The sequence below is a fragment of the Ictidomys tridecemlineatus genome, chromosome 6 (assembly GCF_052094955.1).
Source record: "Ictidomys tridecemlineatus isolate mIctTri1 chromosome 6, mIctTri1.hap1, whole genome shotgun sequence".
NCBI classification, from domain to species: domain Eukaryota; kingdom Metazoa; phylum Chordata; class Mammalia; order Rodentia; family Sciuridae; genus Ictidomys; species Ictidomys tridecemlineatus.
This window is the reverse complement of record NC_135482.1, coordinates 175,545,650-175,560,083: the sequence shown is the minus strand read 5'-3', so window position 1 is coordinate 175,560,083 and position 14,434 is coordinate 175,545,650. Positions and strand designations below refer to the sequence as shown.

At 49.2% G+C, this 14,434-nt stretch overlaps 1 protein-coding gene across 4 annotated transcripts in view; it reads right to left on the bottom strand.

Moving 5' to 3' along the window:
* The window catches only part of Slc7a1 (solute carrier family 7 member 1), a 74,855-nt gene continuing 60,421 nt past the window's right edge, over positions 1-14,434 (bottom strand). For all 4 annotated transcript variants that reach the window (XM_005317066.5, XM_078016177.1, XM_040281632.2 and 1 more), the window contains 7 exons: positions 13,799-14,021; positions 12,528-12,667; positions 9,750-9,852; positions 7,491-7,708; positions 7,046-7,212; positions 6,496-6,604; positions 1-5,100 (listed from right to left, as the gene is read on the bottom strand). In XM_005317066.5, the coding sequence (XP_005317123.1) occupies positions 4,997-5,100; positions 6,496-6,604; positions 7,046-7,212; positions 7,491-7,708; positions 9,750-9,852; positions 12,528-12,667; positions 13,799-14,021 (1,064 nt within the window). In that variant the 3' untranslated portion in view covers positions 1-4,996. The remainder of the gene's footprint in view (positions 5,101-6,495; positions 6,605-7,045; positions 7,213-7,490; positions 7,709-9,749; positions 9,853-12,527; positions 12,668-13,798; positions 14,022-14,434) is intronic.

Below are 14,434 nucleotides of genomic sequence, written 5' to 3'. Positions count from 1 at the left end.
TAGAAGCCACAGACAGAATTTATTAGATTTTGCAGAAGCATGAGATAATGTACCACAAAATAGTTGGATTTTACAACATAAAGTATGGTAGGAAGTTGTCAATGTACAGTGTAGTCAGCAAAAAAAGGAGAAACAGAGCAGTTTCACATTTATTTTTTTTAAAGGTGATGGATGACACCTGCGCTTGTCCTTAAAATAAAATAAAATATAATAAGAAAACAGGAGGGGCCCAGCAGAGACCAACCTGATTTGCAGTTCGCATCAGAATCTAAATCTAGTATCACCATTATAAGAAACTATAAGAAAACTATTAGAAAAATAGAACATCAAACAAGCAAAAAAATATCATACAATTTACATAATAAAAAACACACAACTCTTTTGTAATGGCTCCATATTCAGTAGAAGAAAAAAACTTCCTGGAGAAACCACAGCTATTCAGGTTTGATAATAAACCAACCCTCATTAGTATCATGACCCTTTTGTGATCCTTAAACCCACTGAAGCTGAAAGGCACAACGGAAGCAGGAAACATATCTTAAATATATATTATAACTTCTCAAATGGGAAAATAAGTCCCCAAACTGAAAAAGTTTGTCATCGAGAAACATGAAACTATATACCTTGTTAATCAATTAACAAAGTCTGAATGCATCTCCCCACCCCTGCTTCCTGACCCTGCTGGACACATTACACCCTGAGAACATCCTCTTGCACAAGGTCTCTGTCTCACGTGGGTTTCTGGCCAGCAGGCAGTTCAACTGGTAACAGGACGGTCCTGGAGGGCTCCTCTGTGCCTAGAGCGCTTTGGCCCCACCAGGTCCCTCTGGGAAGAGAGCCTGTGGCTCAATGAAGCAATGGGCACCAAAAGGCTCTGGATTAAGAGTGACAAAGATGACAGCCGGGTGACTTATTTTTGCCTTGAGAATCCATTAGGCACCATAACCACAATGTCACTTGGAGTGTAGCATCTGGCACCACCGCATCAATGAAGCATTTCATGATCCCCCCAAAAGTCTGACAAATGTACTTCTCCCCTGGGAGCCTCACATAGGATACTCATGACCATGGCAAACAGATAGGGTTTGAATTTTACACAATTATACACAACATATACTCAGTTCCTCTGAACTTGAACTCTGTAAGTTTTGCATACGCATCACACATTCTCTGCCCAGTAATTCCCCTGTCCTGGGAGCGCAGGAGCCCACTAGAGGGTGGACCTGGACACACTTCTCCACCGAGGACAGGCGCCTGGCACTTGGGTGCCAACGGAACTTAACCGTCAGCTCTTATAAGCAAGAAAAAAAAGTGTCAGTGAACAGGGCACATTCAAATCAAAAAGGTGGGTCCCCGCGGGGAGCCAGGAACGCTCCAGCAGTGAGCCCGGTATGTCCAGCAATGCCTAAGAAAGGCTGGGTGGGGTCTGTGCAGGGCATGTCCACACATGGAAGCCGGCCTCCTGTCCAATACTCACAGCGTCCAAGGCTCACCGTGCTGGGCGAGAGCCTACAGCTCATCAGAATGCCTGCTCAGTGTCAGCGGGAGGGGGGAGCAGGCCCCTCACAAGTCTCCCAGCATCCTGCTTGAAGCACAGCAAAGTGCAGGGCGGCCAAGGGTCTCCTCCAGATGTGCACACGGCCACACCAAAGGTGCAGGAGGGGGCGCTCCAGGGCCTGGGTTAGGAAGGATGGGAGTAGAATCCCAGAAACCCCTCGTCCTGCAGTCACTTCCGGCCACAGGCAGGGGAGTGACATGTGGGGTAAACACTGCCTCAGCACTTGGAACTAGGTGGCTGATTGCCAGATAGAGATAAGGGATTCAATGGAGTTTTTTTTTTTGTTTTTTTTTTGTTTTTTTTTTGCGTTTGCAAAACCAAAATCCAAATGGGGAAAGATCTGAGCAATTCTGAAAACAGTATGAATTTAACAGTCTTCTGATTCTGAGATGGCCCAGGAAAGAGGAGTATACAGTTTTCCCTCTTGGATTGATAACCACGTGTCCAATGCACAAAAGTCCACCTGACGGGCGTGGACGGGGATGATGGGAGTGCCACCCAGAAGCCAGCTCTCGTCCCAGCCTGTCACTGGGCTCCCCCGCTGCTGCTCAGGAGACATCTATCACCCCTATTCTTCAGCAGAGCTCTTGAGGGTTCCTACTATTGGCTTCTTCCTAAATTTGAGCCTGGCGGGAGAAAGGGTGCTTACTCATTGAAAATGAGTCTTTCTAATCTAAGTATCTGGTCCCGGTGGACAACAAGAGAAGACAGGGCATTCCGCAGGATGGGTGCATCTTCAGAAGGTTCGCACGTCCTGACTACGTAGGAAAATACCACCCAAGTCCTGAAACTGAGAATGATATTCTTATTTGCACAAGGGGTTAAGAGATGTGAAACTATTCTTTCTTTTTTTCTTTTTCTTTCTTTCTTTCTTTTTTTTTTTTTGCCTGTGTGTTTTTATTTTCAGGGAAGGAATGAGGGATGTGGTAAGAAAAGGCTTATTAAAATTGAGAGGCTCACCCCAAATACCATTCCATGTATCACTGCCCCTATTACACAGAAAAGCCCCCTGACAAATGCACACAATCTTTAATAAAAGCAATGAACTCTTCATGCAAGTCACCTATGTGTGCTTTCTGAAGAAGTTTTTCCTCTAACAAGGGAGGGTACAGGGGCACCATATTCCCCACCCCCGACCCCTGTGAGCTTCTGTGTTGCACAGTAAGCATCTGACTGAGGAAAGGAGGGCAGATCTGTGGTTGTCAGCACGTTCCCGTGATGGGAGACTGTTTGACTGTGGTCAAACCCCCAAACACCCCTTTCTACCGTGCAGATTGATGACTGATACAGGCCGACACATCAACTTGTAAACAGACCATCAAGCGCTGCTTGCACAAAAATTTCAGCCAGAAAGAAAGTTAAAGAAACAGAATGCTCTCTCCCCACCACCTCATTGCTCACCCTCATTCCTTCAAGTTCTCTTTGCTTATACAGAAAAAAATAACAGGAATAAAAAAATCAGGCAAACAAACCTAATAGGTCATAAGAAGACAACAGACAACTAAAACCCCCAACAAAATAAGTTAATGTTTATGAAAATATTTTACAGCACCAATCTACATAAATTTAAATACCTTTCTTTGGAAACCCAAACCTTGGGGTCTTAGGATACTCCCTCTGGGACATTCACAGATGCAATTTGGAATAAAGCTTCCAGCAAGTGGTCAGAACTGGACATAATTACCTAGCTCTTGGCCATGGGCCACCCTCCATTGGCTGACCTGGTCTTTTAGCAGTTTACTAATTGTTCCTAATTTTTATTTTGTGGTGCTGGGGATCAAACCCAGGGCCTCACACATGCTAGGCAAGAGCTCCACCACTGAGCCACAGCCCCAGCAGTTTTACTAATGCTTACATCTCTCGAAGAACCTCCTGGAACAGAGGGGAAAAGACAAGTGCCATCAATCCATCAAGTTTCTTCCCACCAGATTTGCATCAATGGTCAGGCAGGAAAGAAACAGGAATCTAAGCTTTAAAAGCAGCAGCTATTTCTCTGTGGTGTCTAAAATGCGGCTCTCTCTCACCCTCCCTGTGGGCTCCGGTGGAACTTGAAATGGAAGTGAGGCTCCATCAGCATTCCCCTTCCCTGGGCTTCCATCTACAAGGAGTGTGTGAAATGGTGTTGGTCCTGGGTCCCACCCCAGCTACAGGAGGGGACAGAGTGTAGGGTGCAGACAGGAGTCACAGAAGGACACTGAGGTCTCCGCTGGACCTCAACGGTATGGAAAGCCGCAGCATCTGGACCACAGATACACAAGGGCAACAGGACTCCAACTTGCCTCCTGGTGGACCACACACCCCGACCCAGAGGCCAGCGGCTCACAGTCACTGTTTGGCCATTTTCCAAGTTAATGTTAAGCCCCAACTTAATCTAGTGGAGTGACTCACAACTAACAGGAGGATTCAATTTCCTTACACATCAGAAGCCAAACAGACCATGTCAGGGGGCAGAAGTGTCACAACCGCAGACCGAGCCGCCACCTGTTTTGAGAACCTTATAAGATCCAAAAGACTGGTGCGCAAGCCACCAGAGGGCAAGACTTAGTGAATGGAAAAGACCCCAGAGTGTGAAACTCTTCTGGGGCCAGTCCTACACAAACACAGTGTTCCAGTGACTCAGGACACATGGCCAGCAGCGACAGACACCAGAGCAGCAGGAACTCTTCCTGACCTCCAGGAACGGGACTGGAGAAGGTCCCCTGGTCCAGGGGCATGCACGAGACAGCCAGCCCTCCCCTGACCTCAAGGCCTTTGTTCGCACCAGAAGCCTCCCGTCTTCTGTGCCTAGGATGAACCGCCTGCCCTCGGTCCTGCTCCCCCGCGGTGGGCTGGGTCTGTGACGGTGTCAGAGCCAACCTGCTCAGAGGGCACTGTGGGCAGGGGCCCAGTCCTAACACTCCACCTGGAAGCAACTCAGAAGGCAGGAGCAAGGGAAGTCAAACAGCCCTGTTATTCTTCTAGTGGATTGCTGTCACTCGGCTCTGGGATGGCACTGCTGGGGACACACTTTTGTGGTACTCATCTTGCATCTATGGCTGGCTGTTTGGGGCTGAGGGGGAAATGGCTACGGGGGTCTGGAGTATTATGCTTGCAATACCAGAGCAGTCCCCAGGGAGGGAGCCCAGGTGACCTCCCCTCTGCCTGGGGCCACAGCAGCACAGCCGTCTGGGAGGAGAGGGGCTGTTTTCTTTGTTCAGAGGGAAGTAAGGAGATATATGGCCAGCCACAGCCAGGTGGCCCTGGCCAGGGAGCTGCCTGGAGGAGGCCGGGGCCTCAGGCGCTGGCGGCGGCTGCAATACGGTTAGTTGCACCTTTGGTGGCACTGGGGGTGTCGCGGACGAGGGTGGTTCCTATGATACTGGTGGAGAGTGAGGTGCTGCCCAGTCCTCTGCAGACATCCCTCGGGGCTGCCACAGCTCTGGCCAGCGAGGCTGCACGTCACTTGCACTGGTCCAAATTGCCGTCGGGAGTCTTTGCCTGGTCAGTGCCCAGGGACGCCTCCTCGCTGTGCCACAGCCCATAGCCGAAGTAGATGACGAAGCCTGTGGGCCAAGAGCAGAGCAGAGGCGTGAGCAGGGTGGGCGGGGCTGCCGGCACACACGGGGCCTCAGGTGCAGAGGGCCGCTCGGGCGCCGACTTCTCCATCTGCACAAACTGAGCACGTAAATAAGGTCGGCCAAGGTCATCATCTTACTTCTCCTATGCAGAGCTACCCACATCCTTCCAGGCATCCTCACGCTGCCCATTCCTGAGCAGCTGGGGTAAGGCCAGGGAGAGCCTCAGGGCCCCAGCTTGACCCCTACTGCTTCTGGTAGGAGGGATTTGGGGCAGGTTCCTGGCTTTCTGCCTATCCCACTGCAGGTGAGGGGACCTACTCAACCTGCAAAGCCGGCATCAGGGACTCCAAAGGTGTTGGTGGGGCCTGCAGCCTAGGCTTCTAACCCAGAGACTGGCCAGCGGCCCCAGGGCCACCTTGTGCGGTTGACACATGGGAGGAAGCTCAGGAAATGAGCTCACAGGGACTTCTACGGGGTGGTGGGAAGAGGCGCTCCTCACCACCACCAGCAAGTGGCCGCAGTGGGCAAAAAGCAGCCATTTTAACGAGTACAAGACTGCAGAGGAGGACCTGTCCCTTCACCTAAAGAGGAGGCAGCCATCTTGCTGTAGAGGAGGCAGCCATCTTGCTGTAGCACCTGAACCCAGGGCTGACAGTCTTGGCAAGGACACAGCCCTCAGGGCAAAGGTCAAGGAGGGGCTCCTGGGCATCAGTGTGAGGACTCAGACACTGAGAGAGACCCAGGTAGCGCCCCTCCAGGACCAGGGGTCCCACAGGGAATGGGACAGAGCCCTAGAGAGGGTCCACTGACACCCAGGCAGCAGACCCCCAGACAGGCACCCCTGGTCGTCACGTCAGGAACAAGAGAATGAGTCCTGTCAAGCGCCTCCCGGGCCTGGCAATACCTTCCCCGGGCTCTGAAGTGCTGTCCTTCTGTGAGGAGGACACTGTCACCAGTCAGTGATCCCATGCCTGCCGGGGTCTACAGTCCCACACAGACCCGGTGCGGGCCAGGCTGCAGAAGGCCCAGTCCAGATTCTTCCGAATGGAGTAACAGGCATCTTGTCACCAATACTGCGAGCCTGGTACTTAGTAACACCCAGCCCCAGCCCAACGAGGTAACCAGCTTGGGCCATGGACTCTTACCTTGACAAGTATCTAAAAGGGAGGGGAGACCCAAAACCTACCAGGGGGGCCTAACACTGTTTTAGAGAAAACAGTTGATGGCGTGTTTCCTTGTGTTATGAAATCTGGAACGAGGGAGGGTCTGTGGCATTAACCTCCCAGCCAAGGAGCAGGCAAGACAAATGAGCAGCCCTCACAGGCCCGAGGGCAGGGGGCAGCCCCAGGAGAAGGTAGAAAAACCCCTGACCTAACATACCTATGAGCATCCACACAGCAAACCGGACCCACGTGCCCTGGTCCAGCTGCATCATGAGATAGATATTCACAAAAATGCTCAGGACAGGAAGCACCGGCAAGAAGGGGACCTGCAGAGACAAAAGGCGGTGTCAGATCACAGAGGGTGGCCCACGACTGCAATGCACACCCCCACACCTCCAGTTCACACGGACACGCCCACCGGCAAATCCCAGCAGGTGGAAGTGGATTCCAAGCCACTAACTGCCAAAGTGAACTTCTTTCTAATTTTCCTCTCATTATTCTCCACTTCCTCTCTAAGGTAGAACTATTCTATGATTCGTAGAATCTAAAAATGTAGAAGCTTGGAAATGACATGTAATCCACCGAGACAGACATTTATAATAAGTCCCCGTAGACGAGGTGCACCCCACCACCCGAGAGTCACGGCTTTCCTCAGCAGACACCCTCTGTGTCCTAAGGGTCCCTGCCCCATTTCCCAAGGACAGCTGGCCTGAGTACCTGGAGCACCAAGGAGACTCCCCACAGGTCTATTAAGCTGAGGTGCTCACCTTGAACGAGAGCTTGGTTTTGCTTTCGGACTGCCTCCAGATGATGCCTGTGACCAGGGCACAGAGGAGGATAGATGCCGTGACCAGAAAGATTGCCCACAGCTCCCCATTGCCCAGAGCCTCTCGTCCAAGCACGGCCACCAGGCACAATATGATGATAAGAATTGCTGAGAGGGAGAGAAAAAAAGAGGGGTACAGCTCAACCAGTTCTCAAGTTCCTACAGGTACCCTCAGTTCTCCCCCAAAACCTGTCCAGAGGGAACTTCATTTCTGTGGAATCAATTACAATTTGGACAGAAAAATTTATGTCACAGTCTGTTAGCAAACCAGATATTCATCTTCTCCAGCAACTTCCCTCCACCCACCCCATCCCCAATGACAAGAAACCCTACAGTGCCAACAAGCAAGACCCCACACCCCTTACAGGGAAGAGGCAAGCTCTTACCTATGAGGCTGGCTGAAATGTTCACAACTAGCCCAGACAACTTGGAAGGCTCCATGTTTTTGGGTGACAGTATAGCTTTCAAAGAAAACTTCTCTGCTTCTGGTAAAAAGCCTGTCTGGGAATCACTGGTGCTCACCAGTTCATTCTGGTCGACTTGATCTAGCTCATCACTGGTTCTGGCCATCTGGTACACCAGGTTCGGCTGTTCTGGCTGATATCTGGAAAGAGATGCATGGGGCATGACCAGGGTCATCTGCTTTCATTAAGGGAAGGAGCACATACAACTGAAATTCTCAGCAAGCCTTAAATAAAGATAAATTGCCCAAGACACAAGGCATGAAATAGGACAGAGAGGGTCAGAATGGTACAGAGACTGGGAAGAGACCTGGGTACTTCTTCCAGCTTCTCGGTAATACCCTCAATGTCTGTTTTGGGGGAATATGACCCCCACTGTAAGGCAACTCAGTCAATGTCCCAAGAGTTTCTCTACGTCTGTGAAGAAGGGGCCCTTGAATATTAAGATATTAGGCCACTTCCCACAGAACCATGTTTGCAGAGAGCTAAGAGTAAGGACAGAAATAGAAAGCAATAACACTAGAATCCTGTTTGGTGCAGAGAGCCAGAGAATCCTGTCTGCAGGCTGATGGATTTGAGAAATTCTGTTTGCGTGACCTAATTGGATCAATTTATTCTAAAACTCCAAGAGCCTTGGAGTAAATAACTCTATAGAGCTGGGTGAAGGACCGAGCCTGAGGCATGATTTCCAGGACAGGAGCTACCTGCAAGAAAAGCTTCCATTTTAAATGTGGTTCCTTATCTTTGCCCAAAATGAACAAAGTGCAACTCTCTTCCACAGCTTCGAAAAACAGAATGCCTTTTAAATTCTTTTGCATATTGTCAATTCTAAGAGTGAGCAATAAAGAGAGTTAACTGTTTTTGCACAGAGTCCCCTGTGTAACATGACCTTGGTCAATTAAGAAAGTGGAGGAACCTTTGAGAACATTCTAGCGTTGTGCCAAGGGAAGGAAGGAATAAAAGGCATGTAGAATAGTTTTAGCTGATTCTACAAAGCCAACACTGAGGCTCAGCTCAGGTCCTATGTAAATGAGGTGCTGAGTACATCAGAAAAGGGACCAACGGCCTGAGCCTGACAAGTATAAATACCTGAAAAGAAATGAGGACGTTCTTGCAGGGTGACCAACACTAGAGTCTCCATGAGCACATGGTCTCATGACAAGTGCCACCTTGGGCCATCCCTGGGGTGGGGCCCTGTCTCCCCGCAGTAAAAGGAAAACTGAAGCCTAGAGCTGTGCTTTGGGAGGAGGTGCTGGGGTGGGTGAGAACACCAAGCACTGATCTTGGGCCCAGGAGCCACTTCACTGTGACTGTCCTCAAGAGGGAAACAGCCAGACCCTGGAACGTGTCCCTGAAAATCAACCGAGGCCACTCACACCAAGCAAGGGGATTCACTTTCCCAGTCACAGTGCAACCGGGCTCCAGGAGCATCACACAGTTCCTGGGATCCTCCCAGTGCCCTCCAGGCCCAGGGCCCAGTCCCCTCTATCCCAAGAATTTGGACAGTTTTAGACATTACCCTAAACCTTCAAAATCTTAATCCCAGGATCCAGACCCAACAGTGGAACTGAGAACCATCTGTATCTTCCTAACTTCTACCCAGAAAAAATGAGGGCCCATGATTCAGGAAGGTTGGGGCCACCCTGACTCTTTTCAAGTGTTTCCAACTGCCACTCCACACATTGTCCTTGGCAACTTCCAAAGGAGCTGTCACCAACCTAAAAGTTATGCCACATTTTTTATTTTTTATTTTTAGGAGAGAGAGAGAGAGAGAGAGAGAGAGAGAGAGAGAGAGAGAGAGAGAGAGAGAGAGAAGAGAGATAATTTTTTAATATTTATTTTTCAGTATTTGGAGGACACAACATCTTTATTTTATTTTTCTGTGGTGCTGAGGATCGAACCCAGTGCCCCATGCATGCCAGGCGAGCGCATTACCGCTTGAGCCACATCCCTAGCCCAACACATTTTTTTTTCCTATTTTAAGACAGGGTCTTGCTGAGTTGCTAGGTGCCTGGCTAAGTTGCTGAGGCTGGCTTTGAACTCTCAGTCCTCCTGCCTCAGCCTCCCGAGCCGCTGGGATTACAGGCATGTGCCACCATGCCCATCCACATAAGCCTTTTATTAGGATGTTAAATGGCTACATGCACCTACATTTGTCATGGAGCCCAGAAACGCCATACGTACCGTAAGACTAAAACACAGGCAGCCACCAGAGAGTACGCCAGGAGCGTGCCGATGGACATGAGGTCCACCAAGTCCTTCAGGTCAAAGAGAAAGGCCATCACAGCTGCGGAGAAGACAGACATCAGGATCCACAGATGGTCCTCTGCCCAGGTCAACACCAGGACCACCACCCACCACCTGTGATCTAGGGCACACGAGGGGCACTGCTTTCACTCCCAGCCCCAACCCCAGCCTTTCCATGGAAAGATACTGCTTCAAGGGAAGACAATGTTGAGGATTAAAACATAGACGTGGTTTTCGACAGATGGTAGCCATAACTAACAGTAATGACTATCATTTGTATAAAGAGGACTTTTATCCTTTTTGATCTCCATTGATAAACTTTGCAAGCCATCCCTACATACAGATGGAGAAACAGAAGTTTAGGGTTTAGGAGACTTATCTAAGGTTACACAGCGAGTGAACGGAAGTGCCGGAATCTGAAGTAGGTTCCTGTGACTGAGTCCTCTACACTCGACTGACTCACAGTCATGTCAGTCCATCCGTCTATCCATCCATCAATTATCCATCCACCTATCATCCACCCTTCATCCATCCAATCAGTCATCCACCCATCCATCCATTGTCCATCCAACACTCATCCATCATTCTTCTTTCCATCTATCATCCACTCATCTGTCCTCCATCCAGCACTGTGACGGTCACTGGGTGCTAGGTATTCACCACTAAACAGGCCGATGGCAACAGGAATCGGAGGCAGCAGAGGCCAGTCTGGTGCTCTGGGAAGCCTCACGGGGCTCCTAACCAGGCAGGTGAGCAGGGAAAGTGGAGCTATTCTTCACATGTTAAATCAATCGCTCCACATGCGAGAAACTTGGAAGAGTTTTTTTCCAAATGATATCAGCCCCGTCATCATATCCCCCCCTGCCTCAAAAAGAATTAAACGTGCATGCTTGAACTGGGCCTGTAGCTCCGAGGTAGAGCACTCGCCTGGCATGCACAAAGCTCTGGGTTTGATCCCCAGCACTGCAAACTAAAATTTAAAATTTTTTTTTAAAGTGTGGGTTTTGAAAATTTATAATTTCTGCAAGATGTGTGTCTATTTATGTCAGGGTACATGTCAAGTTTCCCATTTTAAAAAGGAACTTGGCAAGACCTGCCTTGGGATATTTTCAGATCACATGCAATCAATACAAGTTAAAACATAAACATGAAAACATTATTCTCCACAAATATTTCTGAAGCCCCACTAGATCACTGCACACCACACAGATTTAAATGGAGGATAAATAATAGGATTAAAGAGCAATGAAGGCCTTCTGGATAATTAGAACAGTATCCAACTGTGCATGCCACAGATGCCTACGTTCCTACTCACAGAGAAACCCGAGACAAATTTCTTCCATGTGAGGTGATTTCAGAAAACCAAATACTTACCACTCTTGCCAAATGAAGAGAAAGCAAATCCCTGGCCTGGTGAGTGGTATGTGCTTTATAGCTACTTGACAGATTACAGTTTGATCTCCTTTTATTGGCACGGGGAGGAAACTAAGGCTTGTCTTTTGTATGATCAACTCACATGTAAACACTGAAAAAAATTTTATTATTTCCAATTCCTTAATCCTTCAGATGTACTGGTCATGTTCTGATATATAGCCCCCTTCAACCTGACCACCCGGACCACTTGCAAGAGTGTAAATTACATTTTAAAAAAAATGAATATTTTAAAAATTGCTTTCTTCTTTTATATCTCTCTACCCACAGAACTAAGCACGCTCTGCTAGGGCCTAAGTAACATAACTTAGTAAATAAATCATGCATTGAAGATGATCGAGTGTCTTGCCAGTGGCCATTCCACAAATCACAGAAGTACCAATCCTGACTGATGTGTGACTGTCATGTGTCCCAATTTATCAGAAAGAACCACAGCTCTAGTTGGCCTGGCTGCTTTGAACATAAACACAAACCAGGAATCCAGGATCACCTCTGCCCTTCCTGGGTATGCATCTTCCCTCCATCTCTCAGGGCCTCCATTTGTACATCTGTACAATGGGATGGAACCTGACTCTCAGTGCTCATGCAATCATGAAAAAATCAAGAAAGAAGGAGACTACGAACACATTAATGGAGCAGTGTGCATGAAAGCAACCTCTCACTTCCCCTTTCCTTCACTGGGGTCCCTGGAACGTGACACAGTTCAGAGAGCCCCTTATTCCACTGATTTCATCCGTCAAAACTGGCCTCTCAGAGATGGACCTGATTGGATAAGAGAGCCCTCCTCTGGGTCTGCCATTGTTTATACACTTAGAAGCAAAAGGCCTCATCAGCAACACTCTCAATATCCTCCAGGGAATTGGTGGCACGTTGTACTAAACACCAACTTTTAGGGACCCTCATTTTTCCAGAGAATCTATGGGTGGAAGATTCAAAGACACTGGATTTCCAGGGAATAGCCCAATGTCTCACTTGGCTTGTCTCATGCAAGTTGCCAACCTGCTGAAGTCCACCGAGGGACACGTTCAAGGTGGGAAAGCCAAAGGTTGTCCTTGGAGAGGGTAAGGAGAGCTCACACTGTCTGGGAATCCTATCATGCCCTCTGGCCTCTCTGCCTTCTGTCAAGGGGCAGTTATCTTTCAATGAACCAGTTCGAAGTGCAAAACCCAAGAGTTAAAAAGGCCGGTGAAGATTTCTCAGACAGGTGTGATTGGTGCCTTCCCAGCCTCCCTGGGAAGGGAGAACTCAAAGACGCTACCATGTGAAGTGAGTTCCCGAGCTTACCAGCAATGGCACCTGACGTCAGCGTGGCGATTATAGGGGTTTTGGTCCTATCGTTGATTTTGGCCAAAAATTTAAACAGCAGTCCATCCTCAGCCATGGCGTAGATAACTCGTGGCATGGGAAACATGGAACCTAGAAGACTAGGCAGAGGAAACAGCAAAACACGTGAGTAAAACAAAATGCGCTCATCAGGAACAAAGGCGCCATATGCTACCGTCACAATTTACCACGGAGGAGAGGAGGGAAGCCGGTATTTCTCACCAAGAACTGGCTTCTCTCCAAACTGCAAAGCCCACCTCAACCCCAGGAAAAGCACATACTGCAAGAGTGGGCTAGGACAAAGAATGCGGAACGTCTAGTGTAAACTAGCTTGTGATCCAGGCGTGATCATTAGGAAAGGGAAGTTTTGTATTTATTCATACAATTATTTCTAGTTGAATCAAACAAAAGCAATCACACATTCAGGAGGATTTCTCTCTGGCAAATCAATATTTAGCAAATAGACCCTGTTTACGCAGGCTGGCAGGAAATACCCAGGGCAAAATGTTTCTCATTATAAGGCCCTTATTCCTTTTTTTCCAAAGTAGTTCCTGCTTTATAGTACAACTAAGGGCCAACGGGGGGCAAAAGAGGGCCCTGTCCAGAGGCCAAAGTTAGGATCAGGTGAAAGCCCCTGTTAACCAGATCACATCCAAACATTGGTCTCAGGCTCTTCAGGATGAAGACCCAGTTCTCTCCCCTGGTCCATGGTCTTGCTATCTGTGGTCACAGTTACCCGTGGTCAACCACAATCCCAAAGTATTACATGAGAAATTCCAGAAATAAACCATTAACAAATGCTGAATAATTTGTATTGCATTATATTCAATTGTTTTACTCAATTATTAGCCAGGGTTGTTAATCTCTTACTGAGCCTAAATCATAAATTAAACTTAATCACAGGTACATATGCCTTGGAAACAATGTCATATATGTAGGCATTCGATACTGTCTGTGGTTTCACGTATCTCCTGGGAGTCTTGGAGCCTATCTCCCCATGGATAAGGAGGCATGACTGTATCAATAACACTAGCAACTTTGGGGATGAGTAAAAGCAACAGTGAAGGAAAAAAAAATACACAGTCCAGGCTGGGGTGCCAGCTTGAGTTCAAGAGAAAGGAGGGTTGTTAGTGGTGAATCCACCCGTCACGGCTTCTCATGGTTTATACAGCCTTCCCCCTTCCCCAGAGTGCCGGGCTCCCATGAGAAGCATCCACAGAAGCCCCTCTCACCTGGTGGAAAGTGCGCAGAGCGAGCCCACAGCCACTGCATACTTGGCGCCCTCCCAGCCCACGTGCTTGAAGGCATCAGGCAGGGGGCTGTCTATGTCCAGGCAGAAGTAGGGCATCATGAGCGTGAGGGCGGCGGACACCCCGAAGTAGGCAACGAAGCAAATCAGGAGGGAGGCCACGATTCCCACAGGGATTGCCTTCTGGGGGTTCTTGACTTCTTCACCTGGAATCGGCAAGGACTCAGCCGAGGAGGGTCACCAGCAAGAGGCAGCCCACCCACCCACCCACATGACACCCAGGGCCCCTCAGTGTCGGGGAACCCACGCAACACCAAGAACAGCCCCCTAGGGTGCTCAGCCCCACAGAACGGGCCCTCCCTGCTTCCTATTGTGGAGGGGCAGCCCTGGGTGACACACACAGGACGGCCACAGCCTAGGGTCGGTGCTCTGTGCCCCTGTGCTGTGCCCCTGTGCTAAGGCAGACACCTGTTTCCTTTGGCCGAGAAAACGTGAAAGGCTCCAGCGAGCGGGGCCTAGTCAGTCCACCAGGATGACACTGTTTCTAATGGCCTCGTTTCTCCCAGATGATGCACATATGAAACCAGGCTGCAGCCAGGCCGTCGCTCTCCCCTGCTAA